The sequence below is a fragment of the Panthera onca genome, chromosome A1 (assembly GCF_046562875.1).
Source record: "Panthera onca isolate mPanOnc1 chromosome A1, mPanOnc1 haplotype 2, whole genome shotgun sequence".
NCBI classification, from domain to species: domain Eukaryota; kingdom Metazoa; phylum Chordata; class Mammalia; order Carnivora; family Felidae; genus Panthera; species Panthera onca.
The window spans coordinates 114,183,074-114,206,116 of NC_138339.1; the positions used below are offsets into that span (position 1 = coordinate 114,183,074).

The 23,043-nt window shown below is 39.0% G+C and overlaps 1 protein-coding gene, 1 long non-coding RNA gene and 1 pseudogene across 5 annotated transcripts in view; 1 reads left to right on the forward strand and 2 right to left on the reverse strand.

Moving 5' to 3' along the window:
• Positions 1-382: 382 nt before the first annotated feature.
• On the reverse strand, positions 383-7,667 carry SETD9 (SET domain containing 9). 3 transcript variants are annotated; one of them, XM_060635750.2, is made up of 6 exons: positions 7,569-7,667; positions 5,744-6,111; positions 4,249-4,372; positions 3,645-3,760; positions 2,820-2,921; positions 383-752 (listed from the first exon to the last, which is right to left on the reverse strand). In XM_060635750.2, the coding sequence occupies exons 1-5, from the start codon at positions 7,664-7,666 to the stop codon at positions 2,869-2,871; spliced, it is 759 nt and encodes a 252-aa protein (XP_060491733.1). In that variant the 5' UTR covers position 7,667; the 3' UTR covers positions 383-752; positions 2,820-2,868. The 3 variants fall into 3 exon arrangements, with proteins under 3 accessions (XP_060491733.1, XP_060491730.1, XP_060491732.1); XM_060635747.2 differs by having other exon boundaries at positions 2,820-2,925; XM_060635749.3 differs by lacking the exon at positions 7,569-7,667 and adding an exon at positions 6,607-7,258 and having other exon boundaries at positions 2,820-2,925.
• The window catches only part of LOC144616896 (uncharacterized), a 40,678-nt gene continuing 25,233 nt past the window's right edge, over positions 7,599-23,043 (forward strand). Inside the window, exon 1 of one of the 2 annotated variants that reach the window (XR_013556733.1) lies at positions 7,599-7,706. This is a non-coding gene — a long non-coding RNA (uncharacterized LOC144616896). Of the gene's footprint in view, positions 7,707-7,726; positions 7,875-23,043 lie in introns of those variants that run through there. The other variant, XR_013556734.1, reaches the window with a different exon arrangement.
• LOC132681375 (homeobox protein NANOG-like) lies at positions 16,622-17,853 on the reverse strand (annotated as a pseudogene).

The window sequence follows — 23,043 nt, forward strand, 5'->3', positions numbered from 1 at the left end:
CTCTGTATGGCTTATTTCACTTAGCATAACACTCTCCAGTTGCATCCACGTTACTACAAAGGGCCATATTTCATTCTTTCTCATTGCCACGTAGTACTCCATTGTGTATATAAACCACAATTTCTTTATCCATTCATCAGTTGATGGACATTCAGGCTCTTTGCATAATTTGGCTATTATTGAGAGTGCTGCTATAAACATTGGGGTACAAGTGTCCCTATGCATCAGTACTCCTGTATCCCTTGGGTAAATTCCTAGCAGTGCTACTGCTGGGTCATAGGGTAGGTCTAAAAATAGAGTTTTTAAAGAAGTTTGTACACATCAACAGTGCAAGAAATGGTGATGATTTGGTTAAAATTTTATAAACCACAGAGATACAAAATAAAAGAAAAATTGAAATTTTAATTTCAGGCAGTAGGTTTTAATTTAATAAGCTACTGTGTTTTTAGGTGAAAACCAATTAAAATTATAATTGCATTATAAATTTGAAATTGTAATGAAGGAAATAGCTTTTAATATAAACACATTAACATCAATAAAAACAAAAAATTCCCACTCCAATTAGGCCTCAAAATATTTGTTCTATAGGTGGAACTCAGAGATACAATTAACAAAAACATTTAGAATAAATAGCTGAATAGAAAACCTAATTTCTAATTCATAGTTAGCTGACAATTGTATAGTAGTTTGAAAAAAGCTCTTCTCCTTGTTTGATGTCCCTGAGTGCTACAAGAATGACACATCGAAGTGGGCTGAGGACAAAAAGAATACACAAAAGTTAGAAGTATTAACAAATCCAAGCTCATATTTTTAATATAACCAATTTAGCTGTTATAGACATAATTTTATTCAAATTTTTTACTATTGTCTTAGCTATTTGATTTCCCTGAAGAAATAGTTCTTATCCCTGATGGAGACCACAAATCAGTAAGTTTAAAAAAAAACATTTTTTTTAACATTTATTTTTGAGAGACAGAGCATGAGCAGGGGAGAGGCAGAGAGAGAAGGAGACACAATCCAAAGCAGGCTCCAGGCTTTGAGGTGTCAGCATTGAGCCCAATGCAGGGCTCGAACCCACGAACTGTGAGATCATGACCTGAGCCGACGCCAGACGCTTAACCGTCGCTTAACCGACTGAGCCACCCAGGTGCCCCTGTGGTTTAACATTTTAAAATTAATTTGTAAAAAAAAAAAAAAATAAATAAAATTAATTTGTATCTTTGTATTCTGCAAAGATGAAAACATTACTTAAAATTAATTGGGATTAAAAAAATACTTTTATGAACACCGTAAGACATAAGTAGCCTTCAATGTTCCTACTCAGTTAACTTTTCCTGTACTTGTTGAACAGTAGTGATATTATGCTCCAGAGCATATAGCTAAAAAAAAACCCAACTGTTACATACACACAGGTAGAGACAGAGTATGTATCAAGTACAGAGAACAGTCAAAGTTTGTTGTGTTTTTAGACAGAGTAGGAGTTGGGGAGAAGGGCAGAGGGGGGGGGGGAGAGGGGGGGGCAGAGAGAGAGAGAGAGAGAGAGAGAGAGAGAGAGAGAGAATCTTAAGCAGGCTCTATGCTCAGTGTGAAGCCCAATGAGGGGCTTGATTCCATAACCCTGGGATCATGACCTGAGCTGAAATTGAAAGTTGGACGCTCAACCAACTGAGCCACCCAGGTGCCCCCAAAGAACAGTCTAAGTTTTAAATCTCTTTCATCTTAAAAGGACAATTTAATGGGGCCCATAAAAAATAAAGTTTGCTAGCACCTGGCAGCTCAGTGACATGACATAAAGATTATATTTTCCTATAGCACTGTTGATAAAGAACTCTACAGAATTACTTACATTTAGAAATTGTTACTTGAACACTTTCAGACTTTCCACTTATTGAATAGAAATGTTACATTAATAATATGTATTTTCTGAATATTTCCTCTTTTTTTTAATGTTTATTTTTTTGAGAGAGAAAGAGAGAGAGACAGTGTGAGTCGGGGAGGAGCAGGGAGAGAGGTAGACACAGAATCAGAAGCAGGCTCCATGCTCTGAGCTGTCAGCACAGAGTCTAACACGGGGCCCAAACCCATGAACTGTGAGATGATGACCAGAGCCAAAGTCAGGCACTTAACTGACTGAGCCACCCAGGTGCCCCTGAATATTTCCTCATTTTTCATTAAGTTTCCAAACGTAATAGTGAAATGAGCAAAAGAAAGAATAGTGTAATTTAGCCTTTTTCTTCAACTGGGTGTTCTCAAGTGAGATGAAGAACATAATCCTTAAAATGATTAAAAAATGTATTTGAAGATTTTGTAAGTAGAAAAGTAACAATGAATCACTTGAAAAAAATTTTAAGGTTGATACTTATAAAGGACTACATAGAACGAAAATGGGTAATAAGAAGCAGAATGAGCTAAGTTAATGAAAAATATTAAACTTCAAATAAGCCTACATTAATACATTAAGGTATGATGAAAATCAAAATTTAAGTTATAATTTTTTCCTAAGAGAAATTATTCCAAGTTCTGTATAGCTTTTTCTTGGAATATATATATTTAAAAAAATTTTTTTTTAAGTTTATGTATTTATTTTGAGAGAGGACACACAAGAGAGGCAGGGGTGGGGGGCAGTGAGAGAGAGAATCCCAAGCAGGCTCCACATTGTCAGTGCAGAGCCCTATGTGGGGCTCGAACCCACAAACCGTGAGATCATGACCTGAGCTGAGATCAAGAGCCAGATGCTCAACCAACTGAGCCACCCAGGCACCCTCGAATATACATGTTTTTTGAGTACAGCAGAAGACAGGGGATAGGAAAAGACTAACCTTTGTTTGTCACAGCTGTAGGCAATGTTTGGAAGATACTGTTTTAGCTCTATAGGAAAAACTGCAGGCACATCAAATTCCTGGTAACAGACATTAGCGGCTCTGTCTAGGAACAAGCATATAATTTTTAGAAATAGCCGTTTTAAAAAAGGTCATGGAAAACAGAACTGAATTTTAACACTTGATGCATGGTTTTCTAAATTATTAGAACATTTTCAAATTAATAATCACTATTACCTTCCAGGCATTACTAGATTATGTATGTTTTATTATTTACTTTTTGAAGATCAGAAAACAGAGACTCAGAAAGGTTGAAGGTTATGTAGAAAAGTCAGGTTTCAAGTTCATATCTCCCTAACACCAAAACCTATGCTAAATGTAGGCGAGATCAAACTTATATTTTTAGGAAAGTCAAGCCCTAGAGAAGGTAAGTGATTCACAAAAGTAGCAACAGATAGGGGATACCAGTCTAGTTTAACCTACAAGTTTCTACTGAGGCTCTGACAAAATGATCTCTAATGCTCTCTCTTTTTTTAACTATTAAAAAATGCTAAAATAATAATGATCAAAGGAGCATTTATCAGTTACCTATGTTTACTGAAAAACCAGAAGAAAAATAGTAAATTAAAGAATTCCAATTAATGTATATCATTATTTCCCCAACTTCTTTAATATCTGCCTTCTCAGCATTACAATTTATTTACAGGCTTTGAAAAGCTGAGATGTTAAATTTAACTGCCTCTGGCACTCAGTCATATAGCAAAGGAGAAAAATTACTACTGCTATATTTATATCTTGTCTCACAGACCCATAATGTCAACTTACCATTTGAACAATTGTTGACATACTGTCCTACAGCAAGTGGATTACAAATTTCTGATGTTAGCCATGTACTGTCACTCATTTTTAAAGGACCAAGTTGATCCCTCCCATTGCAAGATCTGAAACAGGTGAAAGCATTAGGTAAGAGATTGTTCTTTTATGTCTTACAGTAAAATCCAAAAGTACAAAATTAATCCTAGAACTGAACAAATCCAATTTCTCTTAAAAAGTTTTGTCTAGTCTGGGATGCCTGGGTGGTTCAGTCAGTTAAGCGTCCAATTTCGGCTCACGTCATGATCTCACAGTCCCTGAGTTCGAGCCCCGGGTCGGGCTCTGTGCTGACAGACAGCTTGGAGCCTGGAGCCTGCTTCAGATTCTGTGTCTCCCTGTCTCTGACCCTCCCCAGTTCATGCTCTGTCCTTCTCTGTCTCAAAAATAAATAAAAAAAAATTTTTTTTTAAAGTTTTGTCTAGTCAATAGGGCAGCTGAGTTGCCACTTAGCAGCTGTCTAAACAGATTTTTATTTAAAGTGAAAAGGCCAGGGTCATGGTCATTTTCCTGTGGCTCTGTGTCCTATCGTTATGTTTGAACATGGGCACTAACTTACCTGTATACGACTTTTGATATTCCTTTGTCATTTCCATCAATAAGTACCCCATCCAGGCATCTAAAAATAAATGGATTTCCAATGGATTGGAAAAAGATTGGCTCATACTTCTGATATACTGTACCTATTATAAGATAAGGACATAGCAACATGTAAAAATTATTAACATCATGATAAGCACCTTTCTCTGGAAAATAAACATAACATGAAATGAACTATTTTATTTTCTCTACCTTTTTCTAATATTTTACCTCCAGTCTAGATTATCACATTCTCTTTGGCTACTTCTTCCCTTTAAAGAGTGCCCAAAAGTAAATGGAGCAGAGAATCAACTTGTTCACATAGCCAAATAAAATGTGACTATTTTGATTAATTAAAATGTGAACACCACATTTGAGATTCAGCTTTACAAAATTATAGGGGCTTTTTGTTTTGTTTTGTTTTTGCTTTTTAAAGTAGAGTGTTATTTGACATCCATTAAAAAGTCTTTTGGGTTCCTGGGTGGCTCAGTGGTTAAGCATCGAGCTTCAGCCCAGGTCATGATCTCACAGTAGTGAGTTCGAGTTCCACATTGGTCAACTCGAGCCCTGCTTCAGGTGAGCTTGGTTTCTCTCTGCCCCTCACTGACTTGCGCCCTCTCTCTCTCAAAAAAAAAAAAAAAAAAAAAAAAGAAAGTCTTTTAAGAAATGTATTTGTTAATAACCAGTTAAATAATGTAGACAAAATGGGAATAAATGAATCTGATATTCAGGTTGTTTCCCCTTTCGCTAGCAGTAGAGGAAAGGAGAAAATTAGTATTTACTGAGTGTGTCCTATGTTACTGGCATCCTAATCTATTAAATTTATTCTAGTATTAATTTGTTGCCAGCTTGTTCTATTTAGCCTTTACAGAGTTAGTTGTGTAGGAGGAAACCAACTCTTTTGCTTAGGGATGTAAAATTAGAAAATAGAATGACTTTTTGAAAACATGTCTGAATTAAACATTTACAAATAATGTAATTTTAGTTTAACAAATAACATACCCTACTAAGCATTCTAGTCAATGATCTTTTTGCAAAGAAGCTGCTTTACTTTCAAAGTGTAGAAATGGCAGAAAGGTATTTATTGATTTACAGGTTTAAACTCTGTCATACCTCTTTTAACCTGTACTATTTTTACCTTTAGTTATCAATTATGTAAGCCAACTGACTTATTCTCTAGTGCTTTCTAAGTAATTCATCTTATCAAAGTAGGCCATACTATATTCTACATTTAAACATTGACTACAAAAATTTCCTTAAAAGAAAAGTGCTTTTATTCAAATAAATACTCAAGGATGCTTTCTAGCACATAAAATAATTTGTAGTTATTTTCGAAATCAGGATTTACAAATGTGTGGAAATCTCAGTTTCTAATTCAACTCCTTACTCAGAGGATTATAAGAGTAAGTATTTTGTTGGACTTATATTAACTGATAAATAGGAAACTCTTGGCAAAGCACTAATTGAGTCATTACCAGGATACATAGATACAACCGCGCCTTTTGGTACCAATCCTCTGGTAACGAAGACACCTTTTCCAGCAGAAATCAATGAGCTAGTTGCTCGGGCAACACTGAAACCCAGTGTCTTATAAAGAATTTCTTCTGGTTTAAAGATATTTTGCTGTTGATGTCTGTATTCAAGCAGTTTCACCCTTGGATGCTGAACTGACAGTAGGTCATGATATTTTGATTTAACGGTTTCTGGAAGCATAGTCAAGATATCTGATTGCTTATGGAAATCATTAATGAACAGAGCTTGGAAAAGTTTCAGTAATGTTCCTAGGACATCTTCATCTGAGATAACTTTGTCTTTGGATTCCTCTGGAACATACCGGATGGTCCTGAAAACAGGAAAAGTTTCCATTCACTACCCTTCAAGTGATAAAAGTCAGGCTTCATGCCTTCATGCCTTCTAAGTTACTGGGCTTAATGATGATTATTCTCATGTGTTTGAAGGGCATAAAACTAAAAAGTTCAAGAAAGAATTGTTTGGGGATAGTTGTAGTTCACTAACTCCTGGCAATACCCACCCAAGTTACAAATAGCCGGTTATCTGTGAAAAGTCTATCTGTACCAAATGCTGTTGGGTCCTTACATTCATTATCTCATCTTTGCAGACAGGGAAACTGAGGCTTGACGTTGTGGAGCTTGCCCAAGATCCTAAAGCTGTTAAGCAGGAAAGCCACAGCTCAAACAGAACTAGTTCCTCTTCCCACTACATCCATGGCCATTATGTGAATATCGCATAAGAATCCTCATATATTTTATAGGCATTTAATTACAAAGACAAATTTAACATTATATACTTTGTTACATTCTCTCCCGGGAATACTTACTTCTTTAATGGCTGCATCATTTTTACTCGCATAATGGTATTATTTTTTACTTATTGACAAAAAGAAAGCCATTCCGCTTCACAATTCTATAGCAACGGTGGCCCTGAATTCACGTTTCCGCGGAATCAAACTTTGGAAAAGCTCTTCGGTTATTAACTGGCCTTCAGTGGAGCTAGCTTTGCCTATTTAAGTGAGCATTACGTGAGCTTCTTCACGATCGCTACCATGCCACTTACTAGAGCCGGAATTAACAGTGACTCCACCGCCACCCACTCAACTAGATCCCTTTCTTCAGGCATGGACTATTCTAAACCCCACATTCGGACGTGTTTTTAGTGACATTTTGCTTGTTTTTCTGCGTCAGCTAGTGCAAGTTGTTATCCTCACATCCAAGCCAGGCTGCTTTCACCATATAAACTATGGAGCTATCAAAATAAACCTCAGTTTGGCTTTTCTAAGGAACTTTGAAGTATGCCCTGGCGGAGAGAAGGCCATGCACCCTCACGCTGTATAAACTTTGTTCGTTTTCAAAAGTTTCTATTTTTTGCCCGAACAGAAGCGCCCGTCAGCGAAGACCTCTAAAGGAGAGCAGGAGCCGCACTGCCCGTGAGGGACGCCCGCCTCACAGACCTCACAGCGCGGGGTACTCTGGGAGAGTAGGCCTCAGGTCCCACCCTCCTAAGGCTCCCCACCGTCTTCGGTATCCCAGCTGTCCGCCGACTCCACCAGCCTCGACTTCGCCCACTTCAGGCCCCGCCCCACCTCAGGTTCTGCTCGCTACGGGCCCGCCCACCTCGGGCCCCAGGGTCGCCTGAGGCTCCGCCCACCAGAGACCGCCGTTTAAAGCGCTTTTCGCCGGAGGTTCCGCCCACTTAGGGCCCACATGCCTCCAGTTCAGCGGTCCTGGTGGCGTCGTGGGGCTGAAAGAAGACGTCCCTGGTCTGCCGGCCTCGCCCTCTCACCTGGGGTTGTGGTTTAGGTTCAGCGCGATCCAAGGAACGAAGCGGTACTTGTAACGACGCCATCGCTGCCACAGGCCCCGAAGCAGGCGGCCCGGCATGGCCGTCCCGCGGCGCTGTAACGAGGACAGCGCCGGAGAGGTGGGTCACAGTCTCGGGCCCGCCCTGGTCCGGGGAGGAGCGGAGGCCACGCCGTCCTGCCCCTCTTGGGTCTCCGCCTTCAGTGCCTTGCTCCTTTGCACTGGGACTCCCTTGGATCTTGTGGCCTCCGTCCCTCTCCTTTATTGACCTCAGCTGGCTGAATCGTAGGTGCGTATAGATGAGGAAAGCCCTCTATTCCCCTTTTCTTTCTCCATTCGCTCGTGTATTTACACACACACGCGCGCGCGCACACACACACACACACACACACCCACCCACTTCGGAGAAGTTCAGACCATGCTTAGTTCCAGTGGATGCAAACTACAAGAATCTCTGAAATCAGTACGTGTTTGTTAAGAATTTATGGGGTGCCTGGGTGGCTCAGTCGGTTAAGCTTGGTGGGTTCAAGCGCGATGTAGGGCTCTGCGCTGACGGCTCGCAGCCTGGAGCTTGCTTCGGATTGTGTGTCTCCCTCTATCTCTGCCCTTCCCCCGCTCACACTCTGTCTCTCTCAAAAATAAATAAATAAACATAAAAAAAGTTATCAGACTGATGTGTTTTCTACCAGTCCTATTTCTATGTGTTTGTCTTATTTCAGTCTTATTTCTATGTGTTCTGTATTCCTACAGAAAATCATAGATATATGTGTGAATGTTTTAAGCTACTACAAATATCCACAACTTCTTTTATTTATTCAAAAATGTATTTTATTGTTTCTCCATATTAGTTTGTATAATTACACTTTATTATTCTGTTTCTACGGTTTTAACATCGTTTATTACTCTTTTTCTGGTAAGTGTACTTCGAATCTAAAAAGTTCTAGTTTTGGTTTGTCAAGAATTTTTGTTTTAAGTTAATGATGAGTATCACATGCTTTTCTTTGCTATTTACTGAGGTGATCACATAATTTCTCTATGTTCTTTTGTTAATGTATGAATTATACATTGTCAGATGTTACACCATGCTTGGATTGAGATAGCTAGATAGTTATGAGTAACACATTGGTCATACTCTATAGGTTTTTATATGCTTTTGTTGTCTCAAATTTATTTCGAAGTGTGTTATAAAATTTTCAGTGTCATGGCTTGTTTGTAGTTTTGTTTTCAGGTTTTGGTGTTAGACTTTTGCTGACCTCATAAAATGGATTGAGAAGTATTCTCTTTTCCTCTACTTGTGAAAAAAGACCAAAACATTTGTATAGGAATGGTGTTATTCCTTCCTTGAATGTTGATAGAATTCACCAGTGAAACCATTTGGGTTTGTAGTTTTCTTTGATAATGAATTCAGTTTTTAAAATTGAAGTACAGTTTTCATACAATATTAGTTTCAGGTGTACATAGTGGTTCAACATTTATATACATTAGTAAGTGATCTCCATCAGAAGTCTAGCTACCATCTGTCACCATACAAAGTTGTTACAGGTTTTGAAATAGCAAGAATTCTTTTTTTATGGCTGAGTAATATTCCATTGTATATATTTATACCACATATTCTTTAAAAAATATTTTTTTTAATGTTTGTTTATTTTTGAGACAGAGCATGAGCAGGGGAGGGGCAGAGAGAGAGGGAGACACAGAATCCGAAACAGGCTCCAGGCTCTGAGGTGGCAGCACAGAGCCCAATGCGGGGCTTGGACCCATTAACTGTGAGATCATGACCTGAGCCGATGTTGGACGCTTAACTGACTGAGCCACCCAGGTGCCCCACCACATATTCTTTATTCATCTTTTGCTGATGGACACTTAGGTTGTTTACATATCTTGGCTATTGTAAATAATGTTGCAGTGAACATGGCGGTGCATATATCTTTTCCAGTTAGTGATTTTGTTTGCTTCCCAGCTGTGAAATTGTTGAAATGTATGTTATTTCTATTTTTAATTTTTTGGGGGAACTCCAGACTATTTCCCATTGAAGCTGCACCATTTTGCATTCCCACCAACAATACACAAGGTTTCCCTTTTCTCTGCATCTTTGCTGACACTTGTTATTCCTGGTCTTTTTGATACTAACCATTCTGACAGGTGTGAGGTGATATCTCATTGTGGTTTTGATTGGCATTTACTGAATAATAGTAACGAGTATCTTTTCATGTGTCTCTTGGCCATCTATATGTCTTTGGAGAAATGTCTATTCAGGTTCTCTACCCACTTTTTAATTGGATTTTTTTTTTATTGAGTTGTATCAGCTCTTTATATATTTTGGATATTAACCCTTTATTGTTTTATTAGTTGCAAATGTCTTCTTCCATTTAGTAGGTTGCCTCTCATTTTGTTCATGTTTTCCTTCACTGTGCAAAAGTTTTTTAGTTTGATGTAGTCCCATTTATTTTTGCCCTTGGTGTCCTTGCCTGAGGATGCAGATCCAAAAAAATACTGCTAACACTGATGTCCAGGAGCTTACTGCCTATGTTTTCTTCTAAGAGTTTTATGGTTTCACATTTAAGTCTTTAACCCATTTTAATTTAATTTTGTATGTGGTGTAAGAAAGTGGTCTAGTTTCGTTGTTTTGCAAGTAGCTCTCCAGTTTTCTCAGGACCAAATTATTGAAGAGACTGTCTCTTCCTCATTGTATATTCTTATTTTCTTTGTTGAAAACTAATTGACTGCATAAGTGTAAGGTTTTTCCTGGACTCTAGTCTATTCTGTTGATCTATATGTCTGGTTTTGTGCCAGATCACACTGTTTTGATTATTATAGCTTTATAGCATAGTTTGAGATCAGGGAATGTGATGCCTTCTTAAAAATTATTTATTTTTTTAATGTACATCCAAGTTAGCATACAGTGCAACAGTGATTTCAGGAGTAGATTCCTTAATGCCCCTTACCCATTTAGCCCATCCCCCCACCCACAACCCCTCCAGCAAATCCTCTGTTTGTTCTCCATATTGAAGAGTCTCTTACGTTTTGTCCCCCTCCCTGTTTTTATATTATTTTTGCTTCCTTTCCCTTATGTTCATCTTTTTTGTACCTTAAGTTCCTCATGAGTGAAGTCATATGATATATTTGTCTTTCTCTGACTAATTTCGCTTAGCATAATACCCTCTAGTTCCATCCATGTAATTGCAAATGGCAAGATTTCAGTCTTCTTGATTGCTGAGTAATACTCCATTGTGTGTGTGTGTGTGTGTATATATATATATATATATACACACACACACACAACACTTCTTTATCCATTCATCCATCGATGGACATTTGGGCTCTTTCCATGCTTTGATGTTGTTGATAGCTCTGCTATAAACATTGGGGTGCATGTGCCCCTTTGAAACAGCACACCTGTATCCCTTGGATACATACCTAGTAGTGCAATTTCTGGGTCATTGGGTAGTTCTGGTTTTAATTTTTTGAAGAACCTCCATACTTGGCTGCACCAGTTTGCATTCCCACCAGCAGTGCGAAAGAGATCCTCTTTCTCCGCATCCTGGCCAGTGTCTGTTGTTGCCTGAGTTGTTAATGTTAGCCATTCTGACAGGTGTGAGGTGGTATCTCAGTGTGGTTTTGATTTGTATTTCCCTGATGATGAGTGATGTGGAACATTTTTTCATGTGTTGGTTGTCATCTGGATGTCTTCTTTGGAGAAGTGTCTATTCATGTCTTTTGCTCATTTCTTCACTGGATTATTTTTTTGGGGGGTGTTGAGTTTGATAAGTTCTTTATAGATTTTGGATACTAACCCTTTATCTGATATGTCATGGTCTTGGATTCTTGTGTATTGAGAGTTTTTTGATTACTGATTCAACTTCATTACTAGTTATAGGTTTGATCAGATTTTCTATTCTTGATTCAATCTTGGAAGATTGTATGTTTGTAATTTACCTATGTCTTCTGGTTTTTCCTATTTGTTAGCCTATAATTGCAGGATTTTTCTTATAATCCTTTATATTTCTGTGGTGTTCATTGTAACTTCTCTCTCATTTCTGATTTTATTTATTTGGGCCCTATTTGTTTTTTTCTTTTAAGTCTGCGTAATGATTTGTTGATTTTGTTTATGTTTTCAAACAACCAGTTCTGTATTTCATTAATATCCTCTGTGATCTTTATTTCCTTTCTTCTACAACATTAGTATTAGTTTGTTCTTTTTCTAGTTCTTTTAGGTGTAAGCTTATTTGAGATTTTTCTTGTTTCTTGAGATTGGCCTGTATTGCTATAAGCTTTCCTCTTAGAACTGTGTTGTCTGCATCCTGCAGGTTGTGGACCATTGTGTTTCCATTTTCATTTGTCTTAAGGTATTAAAAAAATTTTTTTTTTAATGTTTTTAATTTATTTTTGAAGGAGAGAGAGAGAGAGAGAGACAGAGAATGAGTGGGGGAGAGCAGAGAGAGAGGGACACACAGAATCCAAAGCAGGCTCCAGGCTCTGAGCTGTCAGCACAGAGCCCAATGCGGGGCTCGAACTCATGAACCGTGAGATCATAACCGACTGAAGTCGGATGCTTAACTGAGCCACTCAGGCGCCCCTGTCTTAAGGTATTTTTTAAATTTCCTCTTTGACTTTTTTATTAGCCCATTGGTTGTTAAGTAGAATGTTGTTTGGCCTTCATGTGTTTTTTTGTTTGTTTTTTTTTTCCCATTTTTTTTTCTTGCAAGTGATTTCTAGTTTCATACTGTGTGGTCAGAAAAAATGCTTGATATTATTTAATTCTTCTTAAATTTATTGAAACTTGTTTTGTGGCCTAACATGTGATCTATTGGGAGAGTATTCCCTGTACACTTGAAAAGAATGTGTAGTCTGCTGTTTGGGGATGGAATGCTCTGTATATCTATTAAGTCCACCTGGTGTAACATGTCGTTTAAAACCACTGTTTCTTTGTTGATTTTCTGTCTGGATGATCTATCCACCAATGTCACTGCTATTATTTCATTTACTGTCAATTCTCACCTTTATGTCTGTTAATATTGCTTTATATGTTAAGTGCCCCTGTGTTGGGTGCATAGATGTTTTTAGGTGTTATGTTCTTTGGTTTGGTTGATCCTTTTATCTTCTGTAATGCCATTCTTTGTCTTCAGTTACAGTCTGTGTGTTACTGTGTTTTTGTCTGATATAAGTATCCAGCTTTCTTTTTACTTCTATTTGCATGGGCTATCTTTTTCCATCTCTTCTCTTTCAATCTGTGTATGTCTTTATATCTGAAGTGAGTCTCGTGTAGGCAGCTTATAGATGGGTCTTGTTTTTTATGTTTCTTTTTTTTCTTTTTTTTTTTTTTTTTAACCCATTTACACACCTTATGCCTTTTCTTTGGAGCATTTGGTTCATTTAATTTAATGTAGTTATTGATAGATAGGTACTTACTGCTGTTTTGTCAGTTGTTTTCTGTTTGTTTTTGCTGTTCTTCTCTGTTCCTTCTCTTGCTCTCTTTCTTTGTAATTTGGTGACTTTCCTTTGTATTATGTTTGTATTCCTTTTTTGTGTATCTGTTATTTATAGGATTTAGTTTTGTGGTTTATATATAACATGAGGTTCATTCTGTTTTAAGTTGATGGTCATTTAAGTTCAAGTTAAAAGCACCATAGTTTAACCACCCTTACCACATTTTATGTTGTTGATATTATATTTTACATATTAATATGTTGTGTATCCTTTAATTATTGTGGGTCTAGATGATTTTACTACTTTTGTCTTTCAGTCTTCATAACTCACTCTGGTTGATCATTTATCTTTACTATATGTTTACCTTTACCAGTTACATTTTATTTTTTTTCACAATTTTCTTATTTCTAGTTATGGCCTTTTCTTTTTTCATGTAAAGAAGTTTCCTAAAGGTTTCTTGTAAGGCTGGTTTGATGTTAATGAACTCCATTAGCTTTTGCTTATCTGAGAAGCTCTGATCTATTGTTCAATTCTGAGTGATAACTTTGTCAGGTAGAATATTCTTGTTTTAAATGTTTTCCTTTCAGCACTTTGAATATATTGTACCGCTCCTTTTGGCCTGTGAAATCTGAAAAATCAGCTGATAGTTTTTTGAGGGTCCCCTTATACATAACTAGTTGCTTTTCTGTTGCTACTTTAAAGATTTTGCCTTTAACTGTTGACACTGATTATTATGTGTCTTGGTGTGGGTCTCTTTAGGTTCATCTTGTTTGGGACTCTGTGCTTCCTGGAATGGGATGTCTGTTTCCTTCACCACGTCAGGGAAAATTCTGTCAATATTTCTTCAGATAGGTCTTCGACCCCTTTATGTCTCTCTTCTTCTGTACCCATTATGCAAATGTTTCTCTGCTTCCCACATGTTGTTGCTGAGAATGTTGCCCCAGAGGTCCCTTAAGCTATCCTCTTTGTGTTTGATTCTTTTTTCCTTTTGCTGTTCCAGTTGGGTAGTTTCCACTATTCTGTCATCCAGGTTTCTGATCCATTCTTGTGCATCATCTCATCCACTGGTATTTTCTTCTAGTGTGTTTTTTCATTTCAGTTTTTCTTAGGCTCTGATTGATTCTTTTTATATGTTGTTTGTCTTTGTTGAAGTTCTCAGTGTGTTCATCCATTCTCCCGAGTTTGGTGAACATCTTAAGAAAATTAATTTGAACCTTTATCAGGTATATTGCTTCTCTCTCTTTTCTTTAGTTCTTTTTCTGAGGTTTTGTCTTGTTCTCTTGTCTTGAGCATATTCCTCTGTCTCTTTCTTGTGCCTGTTTGTGTTTGTTTCTGTGTATTAGGTAAATCAGTTATATCTTTCAGTTTTGAAAGATTGGCTTTATGCAGAAGGTGTCCTGTCAGGCCCAGTTGTGCAACCCCTCTCCCACCTCCTCATTCTTGAGCCAGGTGCCTTAGAGGTCTCTCCTGTGTGGGCTGCACGTACCCTTCTTTTATAGCTGGGTTGCACTTGGTGTGAACTCCCTGGTGTGCAGGGCAGTTGTGCAGCTTTTTGTGAGGGCTACCCATGTCGACTCTGGATGTCCTGGTGAGTGGGGCTGGTCCTTGGCCTGTCTGGCTGAGAGTACAGGCCATAACCACTATGGGCATGCTTGTGTCAGAGTTGGCTCCTTGTGCAGCTGGCTGTGAAGTCCTGCTGCGGCAGCTGTGGCCATGTGTGTGGGTGGAATAGGCTTCCACTGTGGCTGGCTGTGACCTCCAGGTGTGACTATTGCAGGTGCCCTAGTATTTGGCTCTTCTCCCCTGGGGTGGAGGTTGCTTGCTGGGGATGGGAGTAGTGGGAGGCCAGGGCTCCAGTACAGCTGCCTCCACCCCCAGGTGAGGCAGGGTGGGTGCTGCTTTGGAGGGGTGCTGGGCTGGGCTGGGCTGGGCTGGCACAATCTGCAGAGAAAGACTGGGGCCAGATGATTGGTATTAGCACAGTAGGTAGAGTGTCAGAAATGGCTCCTGCCAGGCTGGACCAGCTAGGTAGAAGGGAAATGGAAAAAAAAAAAAAAAGAAGAAGAAAAAGGTGTCTGGTAACACACCCGTCTCTGGAGAATGTTCTAACAGATCCCTGCCCCTCTGGCACATGTCCTAAAATTGGTCAGTGAATCTCTTTTCAGCACCCAGGTGCTTTTCCAACTGCTGCCTCTGCTCTGGAACTTGGGATGATTGAGGTTATGCATCTGCCCTAAAGCATGGAACATAGGTTTCCTATTGCCTTCTGGGTCTCCCACACATAAGCCCACTGGTTTTCAAAGTCAGGTATTATGGGCACTCATCTTTCCCGTGCTTAGCATAATGCTCTCTAGCTCCCAGTCTCTTAACTGGGGATCCAGATGTGGAGCTTGGACTCCTTGTTTCTCTTGGAGGGCCTGTATGTTTGATACCCTCCTGCAGGGGATCATTGTGCAGTAGGTGTGGGTACTAATTAGATAATGTCTTCACCCCCTCCCACCCATATTAATGTGGCTTTTTCTTTTTTTCCTTAGTTGTGTATGACATGTTCTGGTAGTCTTCAGTTTGTTTTCAAAGATAGTTGTTCTTTACATAGTTGTAGATTTTGGTATGTCCATGGGAGGAAGTGAGCTCAGGATCTTCTTACTTTGCCATCTTGATCCCTCCTCCTGAATTCAATTTCCTTGAAAGATGAAGCACTCTTGAAAATTTCTGTTTCATTTTGTTTCAAGTTTGATAAAAGGTTCTTCGTGAAATTTGTTTATTTATGCTGTCAAACTTCTGACATAAAGTTGTTCATAAATATAGTCTTATATATGATCTGTAGTAAGAACCCCACTTTCATTCCTGATTTTGGTGATTTTTTTTTCCTTTTTCTTCATCTTTGTAACTCGGGTTTTTTCTCCAAAGAAACAGCTTTTGTCTTAATGTTCTCTTTTGTTTGTCTATTTTCCATTTTATTAATTTCTGTTCTCTATTATACATTCTACTTACTTTGGTTTTACTCTTCCTTTTCCAGCTTGATTAGTAGAACCTTACATCAATGATTTGAGACCTTCTGTTCTTTTTGTTTCTATGTATGTATGTATGTATTTTAAAGATAAAGTGGGTATTTATTTGTACTCAAACCTATAAACCACCAGCCAAGCTGGCCCTCAGCTTTCTACAAGTACTGGATAATGAACAAGCTAGGAGTTGTAATTAAACCAGCACAGGGGGCAGAGTAAATCAGTGATGCACATTATAACTTAACCCATCACCATAACAGTTGAAGTTGTTAACAAGCCTCACAATCTCAGAAAATACAAATAATCCTTCATCACATGTCTTTGTATTTTTACTTCCCATTCTTGAGGTTGAATTCTGGAGCCTAAAGATGTCCAATTTAGTATTGTATCTAGTTATATATAGCCAGAAACATCTTTTAGCATGTTGTCTATAGCAGCCAAAGCTACGGAATCCTCTTTGATTAGACTGCAACCATACCCCCTTGATTGACAGAATAAGCATAATGAAAAACAATATCAAGGAAGAGATACAGACCGTAAAAGACAAATCCTAGGAGAAGTAATACAGCCACCACCCACATTGAGATTGATATATTCATCGTCACACATCTTCAGGCTGTATGTTCAGAGTAATTTGGGAATAAATCTATTGTTTCCTGAGTACTAAAATACTTAGTGGTTTGCTGTATTACACTATGGCTTTCCCCAGCAGTTAGTTTTTGTCTTTCTGTCTGTCTTAATGTTTATTTATTTTTGAGAGGGAGAGACAGAGTGTGAGTGGGGGAGGAGCAGAGACAGAGGGAGACACAGAATCCGAAGCAGGCTCCAGGCTCCGAGCTGTCCGCACAGAACCCGACACAAGGCTCCAACCCATGAACTGTGAGATCATGACCTGAGCCGAAATTGGATGCTTAACCTACTGAGCCACCCAGCTGCCCCCTCCAGCGGTTTCTAAGATGGACTCCAAATCGCTGACAGAATTTTGCTGGAACTGGATCTGGGCTGCAGGGATTCCTCTCCACAGTCGTGGAGCTGATTGTTCCAGGCCTGGCTGTTGCAGGCTTGGGGGTACCAGGTCTGACTGTTCCAGTAATGGTTGCTCCATATTGGAAGGTTTCCGGAAGTGTTCATCAGGTATCCCTGGTGATAGGAATAGAAGTCTGGGTATTCTGGAGAGCTGAGTCACCCTGTTGTTATTCTTTGGCCAGTTGTTTTTCTGCCATCTCTTACATTTCATTCTCTGGTTTTGGAACCAGGTCTTAAACTGCTTAGAGCTAAGGTTCAGAATGTTGGAAAGTTCTTGCATCTGCTAGAGACTGAGGTATTTCTGTGTCTGAAATCTCTCATTGAGTACATACAGCTGGGTTTGAGATAAAATGGTTCTGATCTTCTGTTTGTTGCCCTGAGCTGTATCTTCCTTCTTCCCTGTGATCTTCTCTGTAGAAGTGGGTAGTACTTTTACTCTGGGACTGGTGGAAGTATTGGGCCTGTACTGAACAAGCAGATCCATGGAGGAAGGAAGAGGAGAGATGGTCTCTGTGTGTGGGGTCTCAGCAGATGACATTTGCAAGGATGCATAATTTCCTTCAGGCCCATAAACCTCAGGCATTGGAGAAGAGTCCCTAGAATTGGGTGCTTTGGGGCAAAGTGGGCATTGGGGCTGAGCTGGATCGACACTCATGTTGCTGAGTAGAGGGTAGAGAGAAAAAAAAGAGGGAGATACAGGCTTATGTATTTAGATGGAAGAACTTAGAGAAATATGAAGATCTCCAGAGGTAAGAGTATCAGAAAGAATGAAGTGGCGTCACCACTGAAATAGCTAAGCGTCAACCAACTCAATTTACCAAAACACTCAACTTTTTATTGAAATTCCATCTAGTTACCTTATAGTGTAATATTAGTTTCAGGCATAGAATTTAGTGATTCACCAATTCCCAGTGCTCATCACAAGTGCCCTACTTAATACCTATCATCCATTTGACCCATACCCCCGCCTACCTCCCCTCCAGCAACCCCCAGTTTGTTGTCTATAGTTAAGAATCTGTTTTATGATTCTTAAACAGAATCTTTGCTTCTCTCTCTTCTCCCCACCCCACATTCATCTGTTTCGTTTTTTAAATTACACATGAGTGAAATCGTATGGGATTTGTCTTTCTTTGATGGACTTATTTTGCTTAGCATAATACTCTGTAGCTCCATCCACGTTGTTGCAAATGGCAAGATTTCATTCTTTTTTAATGGCTGATAATCTTCCATTGCATATATATAACTTCTTTATCCATTCTTCTATCGATGGACACTTGGGCTCCTTCCATAACTTGGCTATTGTAAATAATGCTGCAATAAACAGGGGTGCATATATCCTTTCAAATTAGTGTTTTCATTGTTTTTATAATATATTTTTATCACTATATTTTGCCATTTTTATTACAATATGTCTTGGTGTGCATCTGCTTTTGTAATTTTTGGGAGTTCTCTGTGTCTCCTGGATCTGGATGTCAATTTCCTTCCCCAGGTTAGGGAATTTTCCAGCTATTATTTCTTCAAATAAATTCTGTGCCCTCTTTTCTCTTTCTTCTTCTTTTCTCTTCTTCTCCTGTAATATGAGTGCTGCTCTGTTTGATGGAGTCACTGAGTTCCATAAGTGAATTCTTGTTTTGCATAATTCTTCCTCTTTCTTTTGTTCAGCTTGATTACTTTAATTACTGTGTCTTTTAGGTCACTAATTTGTTTCTCTGCTTCTTCCAGCCTGCTGTTTATTCCATCAAGCATGTTTCTGTTTTTTATTGAGCCCTTTATCTGTGCTATGTTATTCCATATCTGTATGTTAATGGTCTCGCTGGTGTCCTCCACTCTTTTCTCAAGTCAAGTGAGTATTCTTATGATCATTGCTTTAAATTCTCCATCAGGTGTGTACTTATATCTGTTTCGCTTAGATCCCTGGCCATGGCCTTGTCTTGTTCTTTGATTTAGGTGAAATTCTTCTGGTGCCTGAGTGGCTCAATCATTAAACATCAGATTTCAGCTCAGGTCATGATCTCACCGTTTGTGAGTTCGAGTCTCACATTGGGTGAGCACAAGCCCCGCTTCAGGTGAACACGAGCCCTGGTTCTGGCAAGCCCCACTTCTCTCTCTCTCTGTCTCTCTCTCTCTGCTTTTCCTGGGATTCCCTCTCTTTCTCTGCCCCTTGCTTACTTTCGCCCTCTCCCCCTGCCCCCCAAAAAGAAATTCCTCTGTCTTGTCATTTTGTCTAAGTCTTTGTGCCTGCTTCTGTATGCTAGTAAAGTCAGCTATACCTCTTGTTCTTGAGAGTAATGGTTTTATGAAGAGGAGGTGCATAAGTATAGTATCACCTATTCCCCTGGGCCTGGTGGTTTCTAGACTATCTCCATTGTATGCAGCGTGTGCTTGCTTTGCTGTTGTGTCTTGGCTGCTTTATCTCTCAGGCCAGTAGTCTGCAGAGCCTCTCTGTTGTGGGCAGTGTTTGGTCCTTGGCCTGGATGTGGTGAGTTTTACCTAGGTGTCTTCTGGTCTGCTTGTGATGTGAGACCTGTCACCACTGTGCCACTGCTGCCAGAACCAAGGGTCCCCCAAACTCCCATGTCAGGAGATGAGGTGTGAGCATGGGTTTGGGCTGGTCTGGGAAGGGCCTGCCATGTTGGGACTGAGGCAAGCGTGACAGGAAAGGACGCCTCCACCAGAGTGTGGGGGTGTGGGCCTTGGTGTAAGCAAGTTAGGTAGCAAGTGTCTGTGCTGGTTCCTACAGGTGGTCCCGTGCTTATGGTGAGGGACAGGGTGGGAAATGGTGCCTGCGAGTTCTTTTCTTCCAGAAGGGGTCTGTCTGTGAATACTCCCTCTCTGTGACATGCTCTGAGATGAGCAACAACTAACCTCACCATGTGTGCCCCAGGTTCTTTTCAGATAACTGTTTCCATGTCCTGAGTCTACAGAGTATTTGACCTGCCTTTTCTTCAAGAGTAGCCCGATATCCTCCAAGCTTTCCCAGAGCCAAGCTGACCTTTAAAACTGTAGGCTTTAAGCACAACTGGGTGCAAGAACTCAAGCAATTTGGGCCCTCTTGCTTTCTTAGCCAATTGCTCTGGGGATTTGTTTTCCCCTGTGGGCTCCCCTCTGTGTTTGTCTCTTGCTTTTCTCTGTGGCCACAGCTCCCTCCTCACTGCAGTGGCCACAATGTATTTCTCTCCCAGACCTGTCTAGGTACTTGCTGTCTTCTTCGATGTGGCCTCTCCCTTTAGTTGTGGAGTTTGTTTTGCCAGTCTTCAGGTTGATTTCTGGGGTATTTAGGATCATTTGATAGTTATCTAGATTTGTTCATGAGGAAAGGTGAGCTTAGGTTCCCCCCTACTCTGCTAGCTTCCCCTGTCTCAAGAATCCAGTTCTTTTATTAAGCCAGAAAGAAAATACCTTTGCAAAAATAGAAAAAATGTCATTCTTCTCACTACTTATGGGGAAAATGGATTAACTGTTTTTTATAAAGGTATGTCATCCACATTAAGATGTAATAGATTTTGAATTTTTATTTTTAATTAATAAGTAAATATTTTAAAACATCAGTTTTCATGTGATACAGGAAATATCAATGGATATATCCCATATAAACGAGTCTGGAAATATCAATGGATATATCCCATATAAAGAGTCCCTTGGGGACTCTTGGTAATTTTCAAAAGTGTAATAGAGTCTGAAGACAAAAATGTTTTAGAATGAGTGTTAGAACTACAAACTGTGATGCAAAATTTTGAGGAAGGACATTTCATTGGAGTTAATGCCCATTCTATGAATTACAGTAATGTATGGCATATTGATAAAATTAGACACAGAATATTTTGAAGTTATTTTGTGCCATAGGACCTAACATATTTCATTAAAAGCAGAAGAAAAAAATGATCTCTGCTAGTCTTTGTGTGGATTAGCAAAAGACACTTTTTTTTTTAAGCAAAAGCCACTTCTTCCTTCAGCCACTTTACTGCCATCTAGTGGAAAGTAATTGTAATAAATACACAACTCTTTTAGGACTGCAGTGTGAATGATGCCCCATAGAATTGTGTAGTACATAGTTGGTTGTGGCAGCTTTGAATATTGGTTCTCAACACTTCTCAGACCAAACTATGAGTTCAAGAAGTTTGAGAACCACTGGCATGAGCAAAGGTACAGAGATGGGATTGAACACAATGGGTTCACAGAGCAAGACTACAATGATCTGAGTACAGCAAACAATTGCATTAGGAATGGTAGGAAGTAAAGTTTTTAGGCAGACTAAGATCATTGGAAATATTGAGATTTGAGGCATTACGTGGTTGGTGGTCATTGAAGGTTCAGAGCATTAGCATGTAGAAGTAGTTTAGGAAGCTAGATCGGTGGGTAAATAGATGGTGGATGGATGGGTGGGAGCTTGAATGGCCAGCTAGGAGCTGGGTGGTCTTCAGAACAGGAGATCAGCAAAGAAGTTACCAAGTGTCTTGATACACCTTCTCCTTGGTTGTAGCTGTCTGTCAGAATGGGAAAATAGGAATGTCCTGTCAGACAATAAACATTGAGTCTAGATTTTAGATTGAAAAAATAGAAGTCTCAGTGATTGCCTTTTGAGCTTTTTAATTTTCTCAGAGGCACACTGACACAACTGCTTTATTTATGAGAGAGAGGTGACCTAGAGGCAAATGTTCAAATAATTGGTAAAGTTAACACCAAGATCATCCTTTATTAAAGAAAATTTTTACTTTGCTGCCCTCTTCTGGAAATTATATAATTGCTTAAATAATTCTTAACACTGTTGGTCAATTAGTGTGGGCTGAATTGCCATTGAAAGGCTGGAATGAACTGCAAAAGAAGGAAATCAAGGTAAAATATAAAAATGAAATGAAGCCAAACCAAAAAATATACAAACTTAGAAATATTTTACCAACTTATATTTGAAAATTTCTAATCTGTGGAAAAGTACAATGAACAGCCATCTATCTTTTTTGTAGTTTCACCAATTGTTAATATTTTGCAATATTGCCGCCCTTTCTCTTTTTTTTTCCTTTCCATTTGAACACGAATTCTCCATATCGGCTTTACAAGAACAACATTTTTCTAAGTAATCCCAATATCCTGTCTTTTAAAATGAACATTAATTCAGTATCATGACTATATAGTCCATACTCAAATTTCTCTCATCTCAAAAATGACTTTGATAGCTATTTTTTCTTTTGTTATTTGTTTTTTAAATTGGATCAGAGTTTACGTATTGCTTTTAGTCTGTTTTAATCTGGTCTAATTTAGTCTACCCCTGCTTTTGTTTTTCATGACCTAAAACTTTTACGAAGAGATCAAACCTGCTGTGTTACATAACTGTTTTATGTTCACCATTTGGTGAGAGGGATATTTATGATGTATATTATATATAATGTGTGCTTCTTACTGCATCACATCAAGAGGGACATCATTTCAGGCTGTCCTAGTATTGTTGATACTACATGTGATCACTTTTTTAAAAATGACAACAGACCTTCACTGGAAGATAATGGTTTCCCTTTGTATTTATGAGTAATCTCTAGAGTGATGCTCTGTGACCATGAGAGTATCCTTTTCCCCAACATTTCACAGTGGTTTCAGCATCAATGAGGATTTTTTGCCTGGTCTTGTTATTACACTGGGGTTCATGAAGTGATGTGTTTTTAATTTTTTTTTAATGTTTACTGATTTTTGAGAGAGAGGGAGAGAGCATGAGTGGGGGAGGGGCAGAGAAAGAGGGAGACACAGAATCTGAAGCAGGCTCCAGGTTCTGAGATGCCAGCACAGAGCCCGACGCAGGGCTTGAACTCATGAATTGTGAGATCATGACCTGAGCTCAAGTTGGACCCTCAACCAACTGAACCACCCAGGTGTCCCAAAATGATGTGTTTTAATTAGATCCCCATTTCTATATTTATTAGTTTATTAGCTGATATTCGTTTGTAAAAAACAGCTTTCCTTTTCTCATTCTCTGCCCTCTTGTAATCACTGTGGATTCATGGGTTTTTT

What these genes read in the sequence shown, in the direction of transcription:
- SETD9 (XM_060635747.2), bottom strand. Translation starts at nt 7,666, where the DNA reads ATGCCGGGCCGCCTGCTTCGGGGCCTGTGGCAGCGATGGCGTCGTTAC. An exon ending in TGTCAACAATTGTTCAAATG is followed by an intron (nt 2,926 to 3,644) that starts GTAAGTTGACAT and finishes GCTTGTTCCTAG; the next exon opens with ACAGAGCCGCTAATGTCTGT. An exon ending in TACAGCTGTGACAAACAAAG is followed by an intron (nt 753 to 2,819) that starts GTTAGTCTTTTC and finishes TTTTGTCCTCAG; the next exon opens with CCCACTTCGATGTGTCATTC.